Source organism: Carettochelys insculpta, chromosome 4 (genome assembly GCF_033958435.1).
Source record: "Carettochelys insculpta isolate YL-2023 chromosome 4, ASM3395843v1, whole genome shotgun sequence".
Taxonomy (NCBI): Eukaryota; Metazoa; Chordata; order Testudines; family Carettochelyidae; genus Carettochelys; species Carettochelys insculpta.
Genome location: NC_134140.1, coordinates 69,705,101 through 69,724,080, shown reverse-complemented (window position 1 = coordinate 69,724,080; position 18,980 = coordinate 69,705,101). Strand labels below are relative to the sequence as shown.

Below are 18,980 nucleotides of genomic sequence, written 5' to 3'. Positions count from 1 at the left end.
GGACTCGAGAGCTACACTTAGAACCTTGGGCATTTATACTCCCCCATACAGGAAAAAAAAAAATTTTTATCCTCACCAAAGACGCTACGCTTACCAACCACAGCGTGCTCAATGTCAACGGGGCTACGACCAAGGGCGCCAGGGTGCTGGAGATCATAGCCATGGGTTACACGATCCCCTTCCAGTCGCTCCCACTGACGAAGCCTCCCGCCAGGCCTCACCTCAGGGATGCGAGGCTCAAGCAGGAGGTGGACCACCTGCTACTTCCTAACAGAGAAGAAAACAGGAGGCTGGAGGCCCATCTTAGATTTTCGGGGCCTCAACCGTTACTTGCGCAAGCAACATTTTTGGATGATCACAGTTGCCTCGATACTCACGGCACTGGACGATGGAGACTGGTTTGCAGCCCTTGACTTACCAGATGCTTACTTTCATATAACAATCCACCCAGCACACAGACGCTTCCTCCGCTTCACGGTCGGCAAGGAGCACTTCCAGTACAGGGTTCTTCCGTTCGGCCTCTCCTCGGCCCCCAGAGTCCTTACCAAAACCCTGGCAGTGGTGTCAGCCTACCTGCACAGACGGGGGTGTTTATTTTCCCATATCTGGATGACTGCCTGCTGAAAGGGGCCTCGAAGGCAGAGGTCTTACGCATGATATGTGTCACAGGGACACGTTTTCTTCGCTGGGCCTACTTATCAACCTCGCAAAGTCAAAGACTGAACCCACACAAGATATAGAGTTCATAGGGGCATGCATAAACTCTATCACAGCAAGGGTGTACCTACCCGACACCTGCTTCCGCGCCATCAGTTCACTGGTGCAAGTCATCACATACAGCCCCACGGTGCCCGTCTTAACGTGGTTACAGCTGCTGGGCCACATGGTGGCAGCGACGTTTGTGGTACAGAATGCCAGGTTACACATGCGAAGCCTGCAGGATTGGCTGGCGAATGTTTACAAACCGTCATCCCACACTGTCCACAGGGTGGTGTCGCCCATGACAGAGGTGCGCAGATCCCTGGCATTGTGGGAAAACCCCAAGAATCTGCTAGTGGGGGTGCCCTTTCACCAACCACGAATTTCTATTTTTCTTACTACCGACGCCTCCCACATAGGATGGGGAGCGCACATCGGCGACAAGGTGACGCAAGGGCTATGGTCCCCTGCGGAACAGACACTGCACATAAACATACTGGAGCTCAGAGCAGTGTTCAACGCCTGCAAACATTTTTGAGATTACCTACATGGCAAAGTAGTCGGGATCAATACTGCCAATACCTCCACTATGTTTTACATGAATCGACAAGGAGGAGCACGATCCCGTGCCCTGTGTGCGGAAGCAGTCCGATTGTGGAACTGGTGCATCGCGAACAACATAACGTTGAAAGCCTCATATTTGCTGGGCGCTCACAACGTGAAAGCAGATCAGCTGAGCAGGCGCTTCGCACTCACGCACGAATGGCAGATCCGCTCCGATCTGCTACGGCACTTTTTTTGTACATGGGGGTTTCCCCAGATCGATCTGTTTGCCACCCAGTACAACAAGAAGTGTCCCCAGTACTGCTCCAGGGCAGGAGTGGGGCGGGGGTCCCTGGGGGACGCATTCATGATTTCATGGAGGGGCCCCCTACTTTACGCGTTTCCCCCCACAGCGCTTATCCACAAGGTTCTGCAGAAAGCCAGAAGGGAGAGAGCTCGCATGATACTCATAGTCCCAATTTGGGATTGGCAGCAATGGTTTCCCTTGCTTCTGCACATGTCGGACCGCCCACCGCTTCCTCTACCAGTGGCGCCGGACTTACTCACGCAGGCTCAGGGGTCCATAGTGCACCCGCACCCTCAGGGTCTGCGTCTACAAGCATGGCTAATCCATAGCTCAGCTCCTTAGAGAGCATGTGTACGGAGGGAGTACAACAAGTCCTGGAATGTAGCCGAAGGACCTCCACCAGGAGGACTTACGAGCAGAAATGGACTCGATTTACAGCCTGGTGTTCCGCCAAACAGTTAGGTCCCCTTGACGTTCCTATACCTGTAATACTAGAATACTTATTGGACCTCAAAAGAGGCGGGCTTTCTCTATGCTCGCTAAAGGTCCACCTCGCCGCTATATCAGCCTTTCGGCATACAGAGGAAGGGCCCACTGTATTCGCCCATCCTATCATTACAAGGTTCTTGAAGGGGCTGGTAAACCTGTACCCTCCTCGAAAACGGCTTCCACCATGGTGGAATTTGGACTTGGTGCTCAGCACGCTATTGGGTCCACCTTTCGAACCATTAGCCACAGTTCCCCTACGTCTCCTTATGATGAAAACAACCTTCCTCCTTGCAATTACGTCAGCCCACAGGGTGGGTGAGCTCGCAGCAGTGATGCCAACGCTGCCCTGCACAGTATTCTCAAAGGAGGCGGTAACCTTAAGGCTGCACCCAGCCTTTGTTCCAAAAGTTTCTTTGGAGTTCCATCTTAACGAACCAATAGTTTTATCCTCGTTTTACCCGAAGCCTCACAGCTCCATCAAGTAGGCATGCCTGCATCTCCTGGATGTGAGGAGGTCGTTGGCCTTCTACATAGACAGAACTAAGTCCTTCCGGAAAACGGACAGGCTTCTAGTCTCTCTCGCTCCCAGGTCAAAGGGGAAGGTCTCTCTTCACAGAAAATCTCAAAGTACATTGTGTCCTGTATAAAAATGTGCTACGAGCTTCGAAAGACTCCTTTGCTGGTCCCGCCCAGGGCTCACTCTACCAGGGCGGTGGTGGCATCAACAGGCTTCTTGAAGGGCATCGTGTTAAAAGACGTCTGTAGAGCGGTGACCTGGTTGTCCTATGACACCTTCGCCAAGCATTATGCCCTACATCGGGTATTCGAAGAGGATACCCGTCTGTCGACAGCAGTCCTCTCGGGGGCAAGCTGCACATAAACCGATTACCCACCTCCTTACTTGGGTTACTGCTGGGTAGTCACCTATTGTGGAGCACCCACGGGGACCACTCAACGAAGAAAGAGAAGTTACTCACCTGTAGTAACGATGGTTCTTTGAGATGTGTCCCCGTGGGTGCTCCACCACCCACCCATCCTCCCCGCTTCTGATCTCTGTCTAGTGTTTTTCAGGAGCGTTCGAGGCGGTTGGTCAAGGAACTGGCAGGGACCGGATCGCGCACGTGGCCGGGGGCATGCGGGGGAGCGGTGCGCGCCGGCGTATGCGCAATCCAGGAGAAACTGCTAGAAGATTTCCGATCTGCGGCACCGGGCAAGCCTGACACCTATTGTGGAGCACGCACGGGGACACATCTCTAAGAACCATCGTTACTACAGGTAAGTAACTTCTCTATATGGATACCTTCAATTGGATTTCAGGTCATGGAATGTGAAGGCAGGCAGGTCTTCCTGTCCCCCCTCAACACACTGTTATGTTCCTTTGAAGCCAGCAAACCCTCGGATATGTGGCCAGGAGCCCACCAGTTTCCTCCTATGAGAGCTTACTCCATAAGCTGGCTTTTTTTTTACATAACTTAATTTCATAATCTAGACATTTTTCAAGGATGCTTTCCAAACCTCCAGGTGGTAATTTTTTATTGCACTGAGGTCTGAAAGGACAAAGGAGAATGATGGTTGAGCTCTGGAGAAGGGAATGAAGCTCTCCTGAGGGGGAGGTATTGAGGGAAGAGTGAGACAATGGCCATTAACAAATCTTAATGGAAATAAAAGGATTAAAAAAAAGAAAACAGGCTGCTACTAGAAATCCGTAGCGCTGCAGAGGAACACCTGTGTAGGAGATCCCCCTCAACAAGGTCAGTCACTGCCTAGAGGTTTTTTTTGCAGTTTTGGTGTGGGTAGATCAATTGTCAGGGCTGTTGTCATTGAGATTTGTGCTGAGAGGTAAAAGTGGCCTGGCATGGTGTGCCGACCGGGTAAGAAGTAGCTGCTAGTACCAGTTGATACACAGCCAATGTTAAAAATGCTGCCACAGCAGTGTTTTAATGTTGCTTTCCTTTTTGCCCCCTTTTACCTCCTGTCAGCAACAATGCTAGTCGGCTCTCATATCACTGGCATAGCAGGTTTTTAACATTGCTACCCCTTCCCTTCCCTACCGCTTCAGGCTGCCTTCGGAGACCCAGGAGGCCCAAAGGGACGTCAGGATTGAAGTGCTGCGGCAGCAAGGCTGCCAGACCCTACCAGCAGGGTTGCCATCTGGGGGATTGGGGAGGCAAAAGGTGATTTAAAAGTGTCCATTGGGCTCCTGGATGCCAATACTGGTACTGTGACAGTGGTCAGAGCCCTGGGCCCTCTGAATTGCTGCCAGAGCCCAGGGTGACATGCTTCATGCAGCACTGAGAGGCTGGCTGAGGGGAGGCTGTTCCCAGCTCCACCCTATCTGGCTGAGATCCCGCCCGTTCTGGGGAACCAGGGCCAGGCCCCTGTACTGGTGAGATTTTTAAATTACTTTCACCCCTTGTTTGTGCTTCTATCAAAACAGTGTTGCTGCTGCTGCTGCTGCTGCTGCTGATCGTGAAGTTTGATAATGGACAGGAGGTTATTGAGCAATTTCTATCGCAAATTGTATTGAAGCTGTTGATTGGAGTCATATGCCTGTTTTTGCCCCCTATACCAGGCCTTGGAGTTCATCAACAGAAAGGCCTATTTCTCCATTGTGCTATAAGGCCCAGCTGATCACTGTGGGAGATTCATTAATATTAATATGGGATAGCCTGGAAAAGACAGTGGTGCCAGTATCTTTAGAAACTCAGGACCATTTTCTGCCATGAAAAAGAGAACTTTTGCTCCCAGGGCCACTCTAGACATTAAATGTGATGTGATTTCTATTGTCATTTTGGGAGATCCTGACCTCTGAAGCCCTCTTACTGGACACTTGGATAGGAGAAAGGACCTGTTAACTACATGTTGCGTAGGCGTAGAATGACAGTGATGTGTAAGTTTGGAAGACTGAAGGGGAGGCGGAGGCACCTCATGACAAGGCCAGAGTCTGCTGAGGAATAGCTGTCTCTTGTGATAGGTACTTGCTGCGTTTACAAGAGAGAGGAAAAGAGCTTCATGGATGGGTTGGAGGCCAAGGCTGAGAGCTTTTCTGAACAGCCAAATAGAGTGCCTCTGCCAAAGGCTATAATTGGTCAGGGACACCAAGACAAGGATGCATTGTGTTCCTACTTTAAGATTAGGTTGGGTTTTGTTTTGTTTTGTTTCGTTTCGTTTAGTTTTGTATTGGGTAAGAATTTACTTGTGCAAGGATTTTTTGTACCACTCATCTGAAAAAATGTAATAAAGAACTTTGCTGATCTTGCACAGCACAAATTTAAAACCAGGAGAAGTATGGCAAGACGTGCAAGTGCTGAGTGCACATGTTTGTGTTGATTTCACATATGTAGGTGGGGTTGAAACGGTTCTCCGTGTCCTGGGATGTGGCATGGCAAACAAGATAGTTTAGGAATCCCCACTGTTCTCTTTGTCCTGGGATGTTCAGTGGTGAGGGATGGTCAGTTAATTGTAGCCAGGAAAGGGATGAAATAATTTGATCATATGCAGTCTTTCGAGGGGCTGCAGGGTGTGGCTAGGTGTGGGTGATGGCCATGAGCATGGTGTTTCCATTTCCTCCAGCTTTCTCTGCCTCTTCATCATCAGCAGAATCTGTGAGATTATCACCTCTCTCCTCTTGTTTTCATGGCGGTGGAAACCATATCTCCATTGCTCTGTATTATTCTCACTTCTCTGGGATGCAGCCACAAGGCTACTAAACATGTCATCTTGGGCCCTTTTTGTCATTCCCAAAAGACTTGTAAGGCATTCAGTCACTGATAATGGTCCTGTCCATGTGGATCACAATGTATCAGGTGCCAGAGGGTCAGAGAAATAGCACACTAGCTTCTGTCCCAGCTTCAGCCTCCATGCCAGCAATGATGAAATGTTGCTTTTTCTCCAGGTTTGGAATTTCATTCTCTTGGGCTTGTCCTGGCCTGTAGTGAATACTTGTTCTGAACTCAAAGGATTAACAGTACTGAGAGTGTGATTAAAAATAACCATGAAAGTTTTAGAATCTTACATATTTTGAAATGTGGTTGTTGCTCAAGCTATCTTTACATTTCCTGAGGTAAATAAGAAGAGGTCATAGCATTGATCAAATTATGAACTAAAGTAGTTTTCTTACTGTTTTTTCCCCTCCTTCTGTACCTGCTGCTACAGTAGGTAGCAAAGTGATTCTTTTTAAGCCCCGACCCTCTGTGTGTGGCCACCTTGAGCAGTGAAGGGCAAGTGATGAGGATGGTGGTGGTAGTGCCGCATGTGTTTGGGGGATTGAATGTTGCAGAGAAATGAACACTTTGAACATAATGAACACTTTGGAGCTTGAATTCTCTGTCACGAATACCATTTTGAGCATCCTGGAGGAGGAAGGGAGCCAAGCAAGTGAAGACAAACTCCTTAGCTCATGTGGTGGCACTGGGGTGGTACCCAGAACACAGTATTTAAAACTCCCTGTAAAACACACAGTACTTAAAAGAAGAGGTCCCCTCTCCAGCATTGCCATGTTTTCTGCGTGCCTTAAGGCTCTTCCTGATCTTCAGTGCTGGGCCTGCCTCTGAGTTTTTCAAATTGAAGGCTATGTCTACACAAGGAGATAAATTCAATTTTTAATAAATTTGATTTTTTTTAACCTTGTTCTTATGAATTCGAATTTGTGTCCACAAACCATGAAATTTTTTGGTGTGGAGTTTCCGCGTCCCCATTGTCCTATGCAAGTTCAGCAGCGTGATCAGTGCACCGTGAGTACCTATCACACAATGCCTTAGCCCCAGTTGCTTGTGGGTATTGGATGTTAGAATCCCAAAATGCAAAGCACTGCCCCAGAATTCAGAGCACCCAGTAACAGAATTCAGCCCTCCCCCAAACCTGTCTGCTGTTCACTGTGTTGCACGTCCTCTGCAGATGTTGGCATAGCAGCGGGCAGCTGTGCCATCAGCCCTGTCCACCCCCACCCTGGTCCATCAGCTAGTTTGAGAATAAATCTGTTATGTGGAGGCAAGGCTGTTTATCCCCCCCCCAAAATAAAATCCAAAGTGACTTTGAAGTACAGATAAGTCCTCGGTCTTTGACTAGCTTTTTTTTGCAGCTTCTTTCTCAAACATCATGTGAGAATGGGGATTCTAGATTCTAATGCCCTCATTGGTGGGGTTTTCTTACAGAGTTTTGGTTCTCGGAGATGAACGATGGAGAGGTGGGGAATTGTCTTGGCTAAGCTAGGCTTCAACTTCTTTCTGTACCTGTTCTGCTGGGTCTGCCCTCTTTTGTGTTTTTGAAAAAAAGAAGTGAGGTGGTGGATTGCTGTAATGCACTGCCACAATGTAAATCTGCAATAAAAAGTCACTGCCACGTAGGTCCATTTCACTTTCTTTCAGGCAACAAGTACTACAAAGTGGTGGCTATTCATCTATAGGAAGATGGTGTCTGCCTGCGATAAAAAGTCACTGATGACTTTTAAAATGGCTGAGGAGTCCAATTCTTGTTCTACTCATTTTTCCACATATGTGACAGGTGGCTGCTTGAAAAGAGTGTAACCCATGGACTTAGACGTGTGGTTCACTGTCCCATGTAGTGGTACCTAGACCACTACTTACAGAGAGAAAGAATGTGTTTCCTGTACAGCCTTAGCTGGGAGGCAGCTGGCTTTTAGCTCAAACTGTAGAGACTGCTTCACTAAGCTCCAGAGGTCCCAGGTTCAAATCTGCCTTTGGGCAGTTACAAGAGCACAACTGCTGGCTGGGATGCTGTATCCTTTCGTTCCAACTTTAGCATTTCTTAGCCTGTTGAGCAAAGTGTTTCTGTTCCGAACAGGCTGAGGCTTGATGTATGATGCTGTGCCATTGCAGCTTAATGCCAGCGAGTTCTTTCCAGTCCATAGGGTTAACACCTCCCTTCTTAAGATGGACTTTCAGGGTGTTCTTGTCCCCTTGTTCCTACGTGTCTCATGACTAAGTTGAGGAAAGAGAAAAGATGCTTCAGGAGGTGAGTATCCGTACACAATGACCTGCTCAGTGAAATTAATATTTCATAATCTTTGCCTCAACACTGGTATTGTTGGCTGCAGAGAGAATGCTGGTGTTGGTTTGTGATGGTCTTCCCACCTCCTCTGGAGAATCTTCATAACACAGTGAGGTTGCTATCACTTCAGACACTTCTGTATGTAACCCATGTCTCACACCCTTAAGGAAGGGTGGGGATGACTACCACATTGCAGAACAGATTGTAAATTCCATCCACAATCTCTGTCAAAGACAAAATGGCACAACTTTTTAAAAGATATGCTGGCACAATGGATTCTATCTTCAACCTCGACATGAAAATTGTGTAAATATGCAAAGATTCCAACTGCATGGTGCCTGTGTGGAGAGGTGAGGTCCCTGCACAAATGTAAACTGCTGAGAAGTTTCTCAGCTTCTCATACAAGCACCCCCCAATGCAACAGCCTTCGTGCCCCGTGGTGTGGAAGGGCAGCAGTTGGCTCCAGGTAGTGCACAAAAAAATAGCAAATGCTCAGCTAGCAGAGGTAGAAACAGAACTACGAACTCCCTGCAGGGGCTATTTGTAGTGAGTAGATGCCCTCACCGTGCTAATAGCAAAGAAAGAAAGACGTTTCTCAGCTTCTGTTAGCTGATGGAATGGCTAATCAGGATAGTGCTTAGTGCCAGGAGTCCCTTTTACATCTGAGTCTTTAACTGCTAGGACAGACTGTCCCTTCGCATCAGGCAGCCAGGGTGGCTGACGGATGCCCCAGGAGTTTGCTCCTTGGCAGATAGCCAAACTCAGTGCCCAATTTCCAGCACACTTGTTTTACTGACACAAAGGGCTAATTAGCCAAAAGTCAGCTAGGGTTCTTTTGGTTGGGTTTGGCTCGACGCTATTACTGGAGGAGTCAGGCTTATGCGTAATGGTTACTATGATTTATTACAGTGAAAAGTTTAGCGTGTAAGAGATGTGAACTTACAGGTAATTTAGATTATTAAATTTAACTTTAATTACCAATAATACAAAACTTAACTTTGGTTACAACAATGACGACTTAATCATAACAACATTAATTCAATACACCTAACATGTTAAATGTGCGCAAAAGAATACCTAGCAGGTATACTTTTCACTCCTGCATCATCTGACTCTGGCGTCACCAGTGTCTGTCACTCAATCCCTCGGGAAGAAGAGTACGAGGAGGGCATCCCCTTACCTTGGGAGGCAAAGGCCCGTCCTGACCAGCAGGTTAGGCAATTGCAGCTCAGCTTGTGTCTGCTGCCTGGCCCTACTTTATACCCTTCTGGTTACTTACACCCTTCCATATCTGAAAACACCAATTGTGCTGGTACGTCTCAGTGACACCAGTCTCAAAAGGCAGTTACTAGTTTAATTTGCATGTGTTAGGTGAAGATAGCCGAATGTTAGCCGAATCATTAAGACAACACATTCTTTTCACATGGGTGTACGATTCCTCTCCTGGAATGTTATGTGGGTGTATCAGTTATCAGTACTATTCAAGGGTAGCCCAAGGCCTCTGGTTCCAGGAACAGCCTGCTCATCCCCTTTATCTATTTTCTTGTGCTTCTCATGGTTTTGATGCCTAAGTACATCTATGCCTTGAAGTAGTTACAGTGAAGGAGGAAAGTGGGGAGGCAGTTGTCCGGCTACAGCTTCTCATACAAACATGACCCCATAGCCACCGGCTGGCTGCTCCCAATTTGAAATTCACAGTCTTCCTGTTACCTAATTTTTGGGCACCTGGAGAACAGCAGCCCGAGCAGAGCACTGAGGGCCATTGTGGGTTACATATGGGACACCGCTGGAGGCTAATAAATATGATTTTAATATGCGGTACTTCCACACTGGCCTTTAATCAAACTTTTGAATTTGAGCTTGATGCTACACCCAGCAAGTCCCAACAATATTATGCTATCAATATTAGTGCTCCCTAAAACGAGCTAATGGTATTTACAGTGAAGACAGTCGTGTAGTAATTTTGAGCTAACTGGCTTAAATTTGAAATTATCTCATAGTGTAGATGCAGCCCCAATCCCCATTTACAGTGTCTGTTTCACAACAATCCATTTTACATGCAGGTCAATCAGAACTATAGTTACAAATTAAGTTAACTGTAAAACATTTTAAGCTGACTTGTAGTATGTGGACCTTTTTTAACCACTAGGGATGAGTTCATGGATTATCCATTAGCTTTATTTAATGAATGTAATGATGAGACCTGACTTTTAAATAGCACTTCTCTTCAGTAGATTTCAGTGCATTGGAAAGAAGATTATTACAGACATGTATTGGAAAACACACGCTAGTTAACGCTCTTCAGCTGTTAGTGTGCATTTTTCTATAATTCACACATTCTCATTGTGACTGGTGCCCATGTACCACAGGTGAATAATTTGTGGGGGGAAATATTTGCCAAGTTACATTTAGGGCAGGTATCCAGCTGGTACCTGTGCTTATATTTAGGTACCATGAGGTCTTGGAGAATGCAAACCCAGAGAACACAACTCTGCTGTTACGTGGCTGACCCCTGATTCCTACAGTAAACCCTGGAAATGGGTGATTTCCAGTTGTGTTTAACTTGCTCCCCCCGCCCTGCCCGGCTCCACATGGCCCCGGCTCAGTCCCCCGCCAGCTCCACTCACTACCCGCGCATAGCTACTGCTCGCTCCACACCCCCCCCCCGGTTCTAGCTCACCACCTCTCACGCGCAGCTCTGGCTCAACCTCCGTGGCCCCGCTTCAACCCCCCTGCTGGCTCACCCCCACCACCATCTGTGCCTGGCTCTGGCTCAACCCCCTGTCCCCAGTTTATCCTCCTGCTCCCTCCACCCCCCCTTGGCGCAGCTCCAGTTCCATCCTCCCACCCCGATTCAATCCTCTGCATGCAGCTCCAGTTCAACACCCCACCCACCTCCCAGTTCCAAACCCTTCACACATGGCGCTGGTTCTATCCTGTGGCCCCAGTTCTAGCCCCCCCCGCCCACAGCTCTGGTTCTAATCCCCCATGTGTGTCTCCAGTTCCATCCTCCCTCCCCAGTTCAAACCTCCACCCTGGTTCAAACTCCCCACAGCCCAGCTCAGCACGCCCGCTCATGGCTCTGGCTCAACTCCACCCCTCACCCTCCTGAAGCCCTAACCCACCCCAGGCTTAGCCCCCTCCCACCCCCCACGTCTGCCACCCACGGCCAGGCTTAACCCTCCGCAACTGCCCCCCCCCACCCCAGGACTTACCTTTCTGCTACTTCCCCAGCTGATGAACGTGTGTTCCACAGGGGAAAAGGCCAGACCCCCACTTTCGTGAAACTTGGGTTACATGACGGCATGTGGAAGGGATCCCTCGTGTAACTCGAGGGTCTGCTGTACTCCTTGCGAAGTACTCACCACAGAAAGTGATAAACAAATTAACAGATTTTATAGGAGGCAGAAACTTTAAGTTTTTGTTGTGGTGTTTTGTGTTTTTATTTAGACTTGATTTGAAAAAAGATTGATTTATTGTTTTCCATGCTCCTTATGTGCTCCTTCAGCCTGTTCATTGGAAGCCTCTTTTTTGGGAGAATGCTAGTGCTGCCAGCTGTGTCAGCTACAAAGAAGTGTAGTGAAAGAATGGTATGAAACTTGCTCTTTATGCAGTACTCCCACCCTCTGCCTTTTTGGGGAGTAAGGACTAGTCATGGTGCACTCAAACTTCGCTACATTGCTTTCTGGGTCCTGTGTTGCTATATAGCTGCTAGGTCAGCTCGCTGTTTTAATTGTTGCACTTTTATCGCTGCTCATACTTGTTTCACAATAACCATTAGTGATGAGACATTTGTAATCTAGAAGGTAGAAATAATGGTAATTTCAATAGACATCATCAACTTGAAATGTAGTCAGTTTCAACAGTGAGGTGAAAGTAGTTTTAGACAATACACTTGACCTCTGTTTCTTTATTTGCTTTTACAACCAAGGTTTCTTAAATTTAGTCCATTATCTGTAATAAAACCATATTGTGCTGCTGAACTTGCTCCAGAACCAACACGAAGCATAATCAAGTAGCTTGCAAGCTGTGCTGATGAATATTTAACCAATGGAAATATTAAGTCAGCAGTACTGAAATTCAGATTTCAGATGAACGGCAGAAAAAAAACACTGGGAGCAACAGCTGTGGGCCGAAGCAAAGCCCCCCACTCACGGCTCTGGTTCTGATCCCCCGTGTGTGTCTCCAGTTCCATCCTCCCTCCCTGGTTCAAACCCTCTGCATGCGGCTCCAGTTCAAACCCCCTTTGGAGAAGAAAATTCAAAATACAGGCATTCCAGATCCAAACAGCTGTTCTTCATTACCTGCTTTAGAGAAAGATACATAATGTGCACGTTTAAAATAAACTTTTTTGGTCTTTTGGCTAAGGCCAAGTTGTAGTGCTTTAGACACAGAAACTGTTGTGTGCTGTGTGTTCATAGTGCTTCCAGGCCTGATTTGTGGCTGAAGCCGTGGGGTGCTGTAATGATGCATAACAAGTACAGTGATGAACCAGTTAAACACTTATTGAAGTTATGATGTTCAGTTTCCCAAGTCTTTTGTGCAAACACATTTGAACAAGCTACTAATTTGAAAAAGATGTCTCTAAAGATGGTGATGATCTGGGGGGGAAAATACACTCCTTCCCCTACCCCAAAATCAAAAACCTTAATATAAAGAAATATTCCAAAAGGAGATTGTATAAAAACAATTTTTGATAAATTGGGCACTTTTGGGGAAAGATTTATTCAGAGAATTATTCTGTTTCAGAACGTAATAATCTCTCACCCTTTCTCTGCCATAGGAACTCATTATACAATGACAAATGGAGGAAGCATTAATAGTTCGACGCACTTACTGGACCTTTTGGATGAACCCATTCCTGGAGTTGGAACATATGATGACTTCCACACCATTGACTGGGTGCGAGAGAAGTGCAAAGACAGAGAGAGACACAGACGGGTACTTGAAATCAATAATAATCATTGGAAATTGCTAAATGTTATATACTGGGATTAAGATCTGGTCCAACAACACTTTATGTGCATAACTTAAATCACGTGAATAATTCCATTGGCTTCAGTCTCATGCTTTAAGCTTGGTGTATATTACAGGATTGGAATTTCAGTCAATGACATATTTTTGCAACAGCAGTATAGTTTAGGACATCAAACAGTAATTCAAGATAGTGAAGATCAAGGCCATGGCCACACCCTCTCCTTCCTCAGAACATCCCCAGAGGTGGATACATTTGTTTTGTGTACACTTTTCTGCTAGTGCTGTATAGCTCCTTCCTATACACACACAAACACTTGTATAAGGCGCTTCTGTACTGGAATAACTACATCCACAGTTGGAGTTGTATTTGGAGTTGTATTTGATTTAAAAAAAAAAAATCACACACAACCAAAATAGTTATCAATACAGTAAACCCTCGATTCAGTGGACCCTGATTTAGTGGACTTCGGAAACAATGCACACTGTCTGCCAGAGCCCCCCTGCATCTCCCCCACCCCACACTGGAGTAGCTGGGGCTGGAGAAGCTGCTGCTACAGCTGGGCCCACCGGGACTGAACCAGCCATGACGGGGGCCACCAGGGCAGGGGGGGCCACTGCCACAGCTGGGGCCAGAGTTGCTGCAGCACTGAGCTTGCAGAGAGCGCAGAAGGTGGAAGGAGCCAGGCTGGCATGCAGCTCCTGCCCTGGTAATTGGGAGAGGAAGATGGAGGTCTGAGGGGAGGAGTGGGGTCAGGTGGTGGGGCAGGGAAGGTGGGGGACGGGGGAGAAAGGATGGGCTGAGAAGGTCAGCGTATCATCATACAGTAATTTAGCAGGCTTTTGGCATTAATGGCCACCCCCTCCCTCCCATTAGTTCATTAAATGAAGGGTTTATTGTAGAAAAACTGCCTAGATAAAGTGCCTAGACACTTTAAATGGAAAGTGTCTGTCCCACTTCCATCTCCCAAATCTGCCCCGTCCTGCAAACCTTCCTTCTCTCTTTGTACCAGACTCTTCTGAAAATCTTTATTCTTCAGACCCCTCATGAGGAAAGCACATAAGCACTTAGGTTTTTGCTGCACCCGAATGCTTTGAGGAATTGGGATCTCAGTGACCTATTATCTGATGTATAATTTTATTCTAAATAAAGCAAAACTATGACCTTTTAAGAAAAAGGTAACCAGTTTTAAAGATCATGGCTATGCTTTTGATATATTCCCATGAATGCACCTGTAAAAGGTAGCATTTTCAAGGTGTGAAATCTTTTTATAATGAAGCAGTTTAAAAACTAAGGGCAAACTAAATCTCAAACCAATCCATGCAACTGCCTGGTTGCCGAAATCAGAAAGAAATTCTCTCTGTATTCAACACTGAAATGTTGGCTCTAAAGCATCACATATTTATTGCTTCAAACAAAATAGTAGCTATCTGATGATCTGATCTGTTTGTGTGTATCCTGCTCTGTTGCTTAAAAAAATAATCATAACTAATATCTAGTGCCCTGTTCAGATACACAGATCTGTCTGCAACTGATCTGAGAACATGAGTGCAGTTCAATTACGTAAATTGTGTGGCATCACCTGTTTCTATGGAGCATTTTTGATTTTTAAGTAATTCCTCCATCACTTAGTTGTAAACAAGGGGTATTTAACACACCCTCGTTTTTATGTGGCATTTGATAGAATATCTGACCTGCTCAGCTCCAGGCAAGACGATCGTAGAGCACTGGCTGGTCTAGATGACTGAAAATACAAGTATTGATAACTAAAAGTTGTTTATTTAGCTTCAGTGGTAGGGACTTGACAAGCTAGAGCAGAGAATGTGGAGTTTATAGGTAAGGAGCAACTGTGGCAATGTAGCTAGAATTGACGTGTAGGAAATCAGCTCATTTCACTAGTTTATTAAAGGCATTTAAAGGACATTTGAAATGTCTGCTATGATGAGTGCTAAAATTTATGCTGTTATTTAAAAGAAACCTTGTTTGTTTGAAGTGTGTGTGTAAAAATATAGTAAAATAATTGTAGGACTTTTACATATTTGTGCTTTTACAATTACATTTCCTTTTTGTTACACAATCTTACTCCTTTTGCAATGTGAAAATTCCACAAAAACAGAAGAAGAAAATGTACAGACATGATGATTTCTGTTTGCAGATTAACAGCAAGAAGAAGGAGTCTGCTTGGGAGATGACAAAAAGTTTGTATGATGCATGGTCAGGATGGCTAGTAGTAACACTAACTGGTTTGGCATCAGGTAAAGATAATTCAATATAATCTCCTAACTTTTCCAGTCGTCTGTGAGTTAACATAGTGTCTTTGTACATGTTATTAATCTGTCCTATCGATTACCATTATTTTGTTCCGATATCTGTTCAGAACCTCATTATTGTAATGCATATATGAGAAAACATTTTCACACAACAGTAGAACAGGACCAATCTAAGAGTGCAATCTCATTTTCATAGAGTGAGGTTAAAAATCAAGTAGCAATACAATTTTTTCTAAAAGTTCCAGAATGACAAGCTGTCAGAGATTTGAAGACCTTTTTGTGTCCACACAACAGGAACTCGTGGGCCCAGTGAAGTCAATGGAGTTTTTGTCATTAGAACATAAGAATGGCCATTACTGGGTCGGACCAAAGGTCCTTCTAGCCCAGCATCCCATCTGCCAACCTTGGCCAGTGCCAGGTGCCCCAGAGGGGGTGGAATGAAGACAATGATCAAGCGACTTGTCTCCTGCCATCCATCTCTAGCCTCTGACAAACAGAGATCAGGAACATCATTCCTAACCCCTGGTTAATAACCTTTTATGGACCTAACCTCCATGAATTTATCTAGCTCTTCTTTGAACTCTTATAGTCCTAGCCTTCACGACCTCCTCCGGCAAGGATTTCCACAGGTTGAGTATGCACTGTGTGAAAAAGAACTTTGTTTGATTAGGTTTAAACCTGCTACCCATTAATTTCATTTGGTGTCCTCTAGTTCTTATATTATGGGAACAATTCAATAACTTTTCATTATTCACCCTCTCCAAACCTCTCATTGACTTTGGTGACTTCAGGATTTCATCCAGAGTGAAAATTCCTCAGAGTGATTTACATACATCAGTCCTGGCCTGGAAGAGCCTTATTTTTTGAGATTCCAAAAAAAGTGTCAGTATTCATAGTGTGTCACCCATACAGTTACAAAAACCTATGACAGTAACACTCAACAGCCAAGTCACATGATATGAGCTCGTAGGGCTTGCACTGCATGGCTAAAAGTAACAGTGTAGATATTCCTGCTCATGTTGGAGCCTGAGTGCCAAGCCCCTCACCAAGTTTGTGTTTTCTGCCCAAGCCTGAACATCCACAGTGCTATTTTTAACCCAAAAGCGTGCACCGTAGGCTTTGTCTTCACTAGGAAGTAAAGTCAAATGTATAAAAGTTGACTTTATACCTCCAGATCTTACAAAGTTGATTGTGAGTGTCCACATGTTTAGAATACAGGGTTGGTTCTGGGGCCCGTGTTGTTCAACATCTTTATTAATGACCTGGATGAGGGACTGGATTGCACCCTCAGCAAGTTTGCAGATGACACCAAGCTAGAGGAAGAGGTAGGTAAGTTGGAGGGTAGAGCTAGGATCCAGAGTGTCCTGGATAAATTGGAGGATTGGGCCAAAAGAAATCTGATGAGGTTCAACAAGGAAAAGTGTAGAGTTCTGCACTTGGGACAGAAGAATCCCAAGCATTGTTATAGGCTGGGGATTGAGTGGCTCAGCAGCAGTACAGCAGAAATGGACCTAGGGATTATGATGGATGAAAGGCCGGATATAAGTCAACAGTGTGTCCTTGTAGCCAAGAAGGCTAACAGCACATTGGGGTCCATTAGGAGATACATTTCGAGCAGATGTAAAGAAGCTGTTGTTCCTCTCTATTCAGCACTGGTGAGGCCACATCTGGAATATTGGGGCCAGTTTTAGGGACCCTAGTATAGACAGGTTGTGGATGTACTGGAGCAGGTTCAGTGGAGGGCAACGGAAATGGTTAAGGAGCGGGAGCACATGACCTATGAGGGGAGGCTGAGGCATTTGGGCTTATTTAGTTTGCAGAAGAGGAGACTGAGGGGTGATTTACTAGCAGCCTTCAACTTCCTGAAGGGGAGCTCTAAAGAGGATGGAGAAAAACTGTTCTCAGCAGTGACAGACAGCAGAACAAGGAGCAATGGTCTGAAGTTACAGAGGGCAGGAGTAGGTTGGGTATTAGGAAGAACTACTTCCCCAGGAGGGTGGTGAAGCACTGAAAGGGAGGTGGTGGAATCTCCATCCTTAGAGGTTTTAAAGTCCCAGCTTGACAAGGTCCTGGCTGGGATGATTTAGTTGGGGTTGATCCAGCTTGAAGCAGGGGGCTGGACTCAATCACCTCTTGAGGTCCCTTCCAGCTCTAGGAATCTATGAAAGTCAGTATAGTGTGTCTCCATTACCTTTGCTAAGTTTGACTGTGTCAGCAGTGCATTGTGGGCACCTATCCCACAGTTCCTGCACTCCCGTTGCATTCTTGATTTCTGTCCCAGTGTGTTATGGCGGAACAAAAAAGTGTGTCACAAGTGGCTGTGGTTATCTGATGTCGACATCCCAGAGTGCATTGCCCTCCCTCCTCATTCTCGTTGAAAAACTGCCAAGTGCATTTTCATGCATTTTTCTACAGCCTACCCCTGGCACATGCGGGCTAGCAGGCCAGTCCTGAGAAGTGTAAAATGTAGAAATAAAAATCTGGCAAGTTTCAATTTTGAGCTACTGAAATGTTGTTTTTTGGTATTGTGGAAATGCTTCATTTTGATAGTGTTATTTTGATTAATTTCATTTTGACCTGGCAGCTGTATGTGGGGGGAGGGGTTGAGCCATAGAGCCTGGCAGCGGCAGGGGTGGGGAGGTGTTGAACTGGAGAGCCCAGCAGCTGCACAGGGACGGCGGGGTGAAGCTAGAGGGCCCTGCCGCTGTGTGGAATGAGGGGCAGCAGAAAGCCCAGGCTGATCCCTGCTTCCTGCTCACCTGGGCTACGTCTACACGTGCACCCAACTTCGAAATAGCTTATTTCGACGTTGCGACATCGAAATAGGCTATTTCGATGAATAACGTCTACATGTCCTCCAGGGCTGGCAACGTCGATGTTCAACTTCGACGTTGCTCAGCCCAACATCGAAATAGGCACAGCGAGGGAACGTCTACACGCCAAAGTAGCACACATCGAAATAAGGGAGCCAGGCACAGCTGCAGACAGGGTCACGGGGCGGACTCAACAGCAAGTCGCTCCCTTAAAGGGCCCCTCCCAGACACACTTTCATTAAACAGTGCAAGATACACAGAGCCAACAACTAGTTGCAGACCCTGTATATGCAGCACGGACCCCCAGCTGCAGCAGCAGCAGCCAGAAGCCCTGGGCTAAGGGCTGCTGCCCACGGTGACCACAGAGCCCCGCAAGGGCTGGAGAGAGAGTATCTCTCAACCCCGCAGCTGATGGCCGCCATGGAGGACCCCGCTATTTCGATGTTGCAGGACGCGGATCGTCTACACGTCCCTACTTCGATGTTGAACGTCGAAGTAGGGCGCTATTCCCATCCCCTCATGGGGTTAGCGACTTCGACGTCTCGCCGCCTAACGTCGATTTCAACTTCGAAATAGCGCCCAACACGTGTAGACGTGACGGGCGCTATTTCGAAGTTACTGCCGCTACTTCGAAGTAGCGTGCACGTGTAGACGCAGCTCTGGAGGGCAGAAGTGAAAACAATGGTCAGAATGGACACAGTGGAGGCATTGTGGGATATTTCTGGAGGCCAATAAAATCAAATTAAATGACACTGTGTCTACACTAGCATTAAGTCAACCTTGTAGGTTTGAATTTGGCATTACTTCTCTTGGACACCTTAAGACCCCTTAAAATCAACGTAATGATATTTGTAGTGAAGACAGATATATTATAA

At 46.4% G+C, this 18,980-nt stretch overlaps 1 protein-coding gene across 4 annotated transcripts in view; it reads left to right on the top strand.

Annotated features, from left to right (window-relative positions):
* Nucleotides 1–18,980, top strand: part of CLCN3 (chloride voltage-gated channel 3) — a 117,042-nt gene that overhangs the window by 69,832 nt on the left and 28,230 nt on the right. For all 4 annotated transcript variants that reach the window (XM_074993036.1, XM_074993034.1, XM_074993037.1 and 1 more), the window contains 2 exons: nt 12,831–12,988; nt 15,178–15,277. In XM_074993036.1, coding sequence (XP_074849137.1) covers nt 12,831–12,988; nt 15,178–15,277 — 258 coding nt within the window. The remainder of the gene's footprint in view (nt 1–12,830; nt 12,989–15,177; nt 15,278–18,980) is intronic.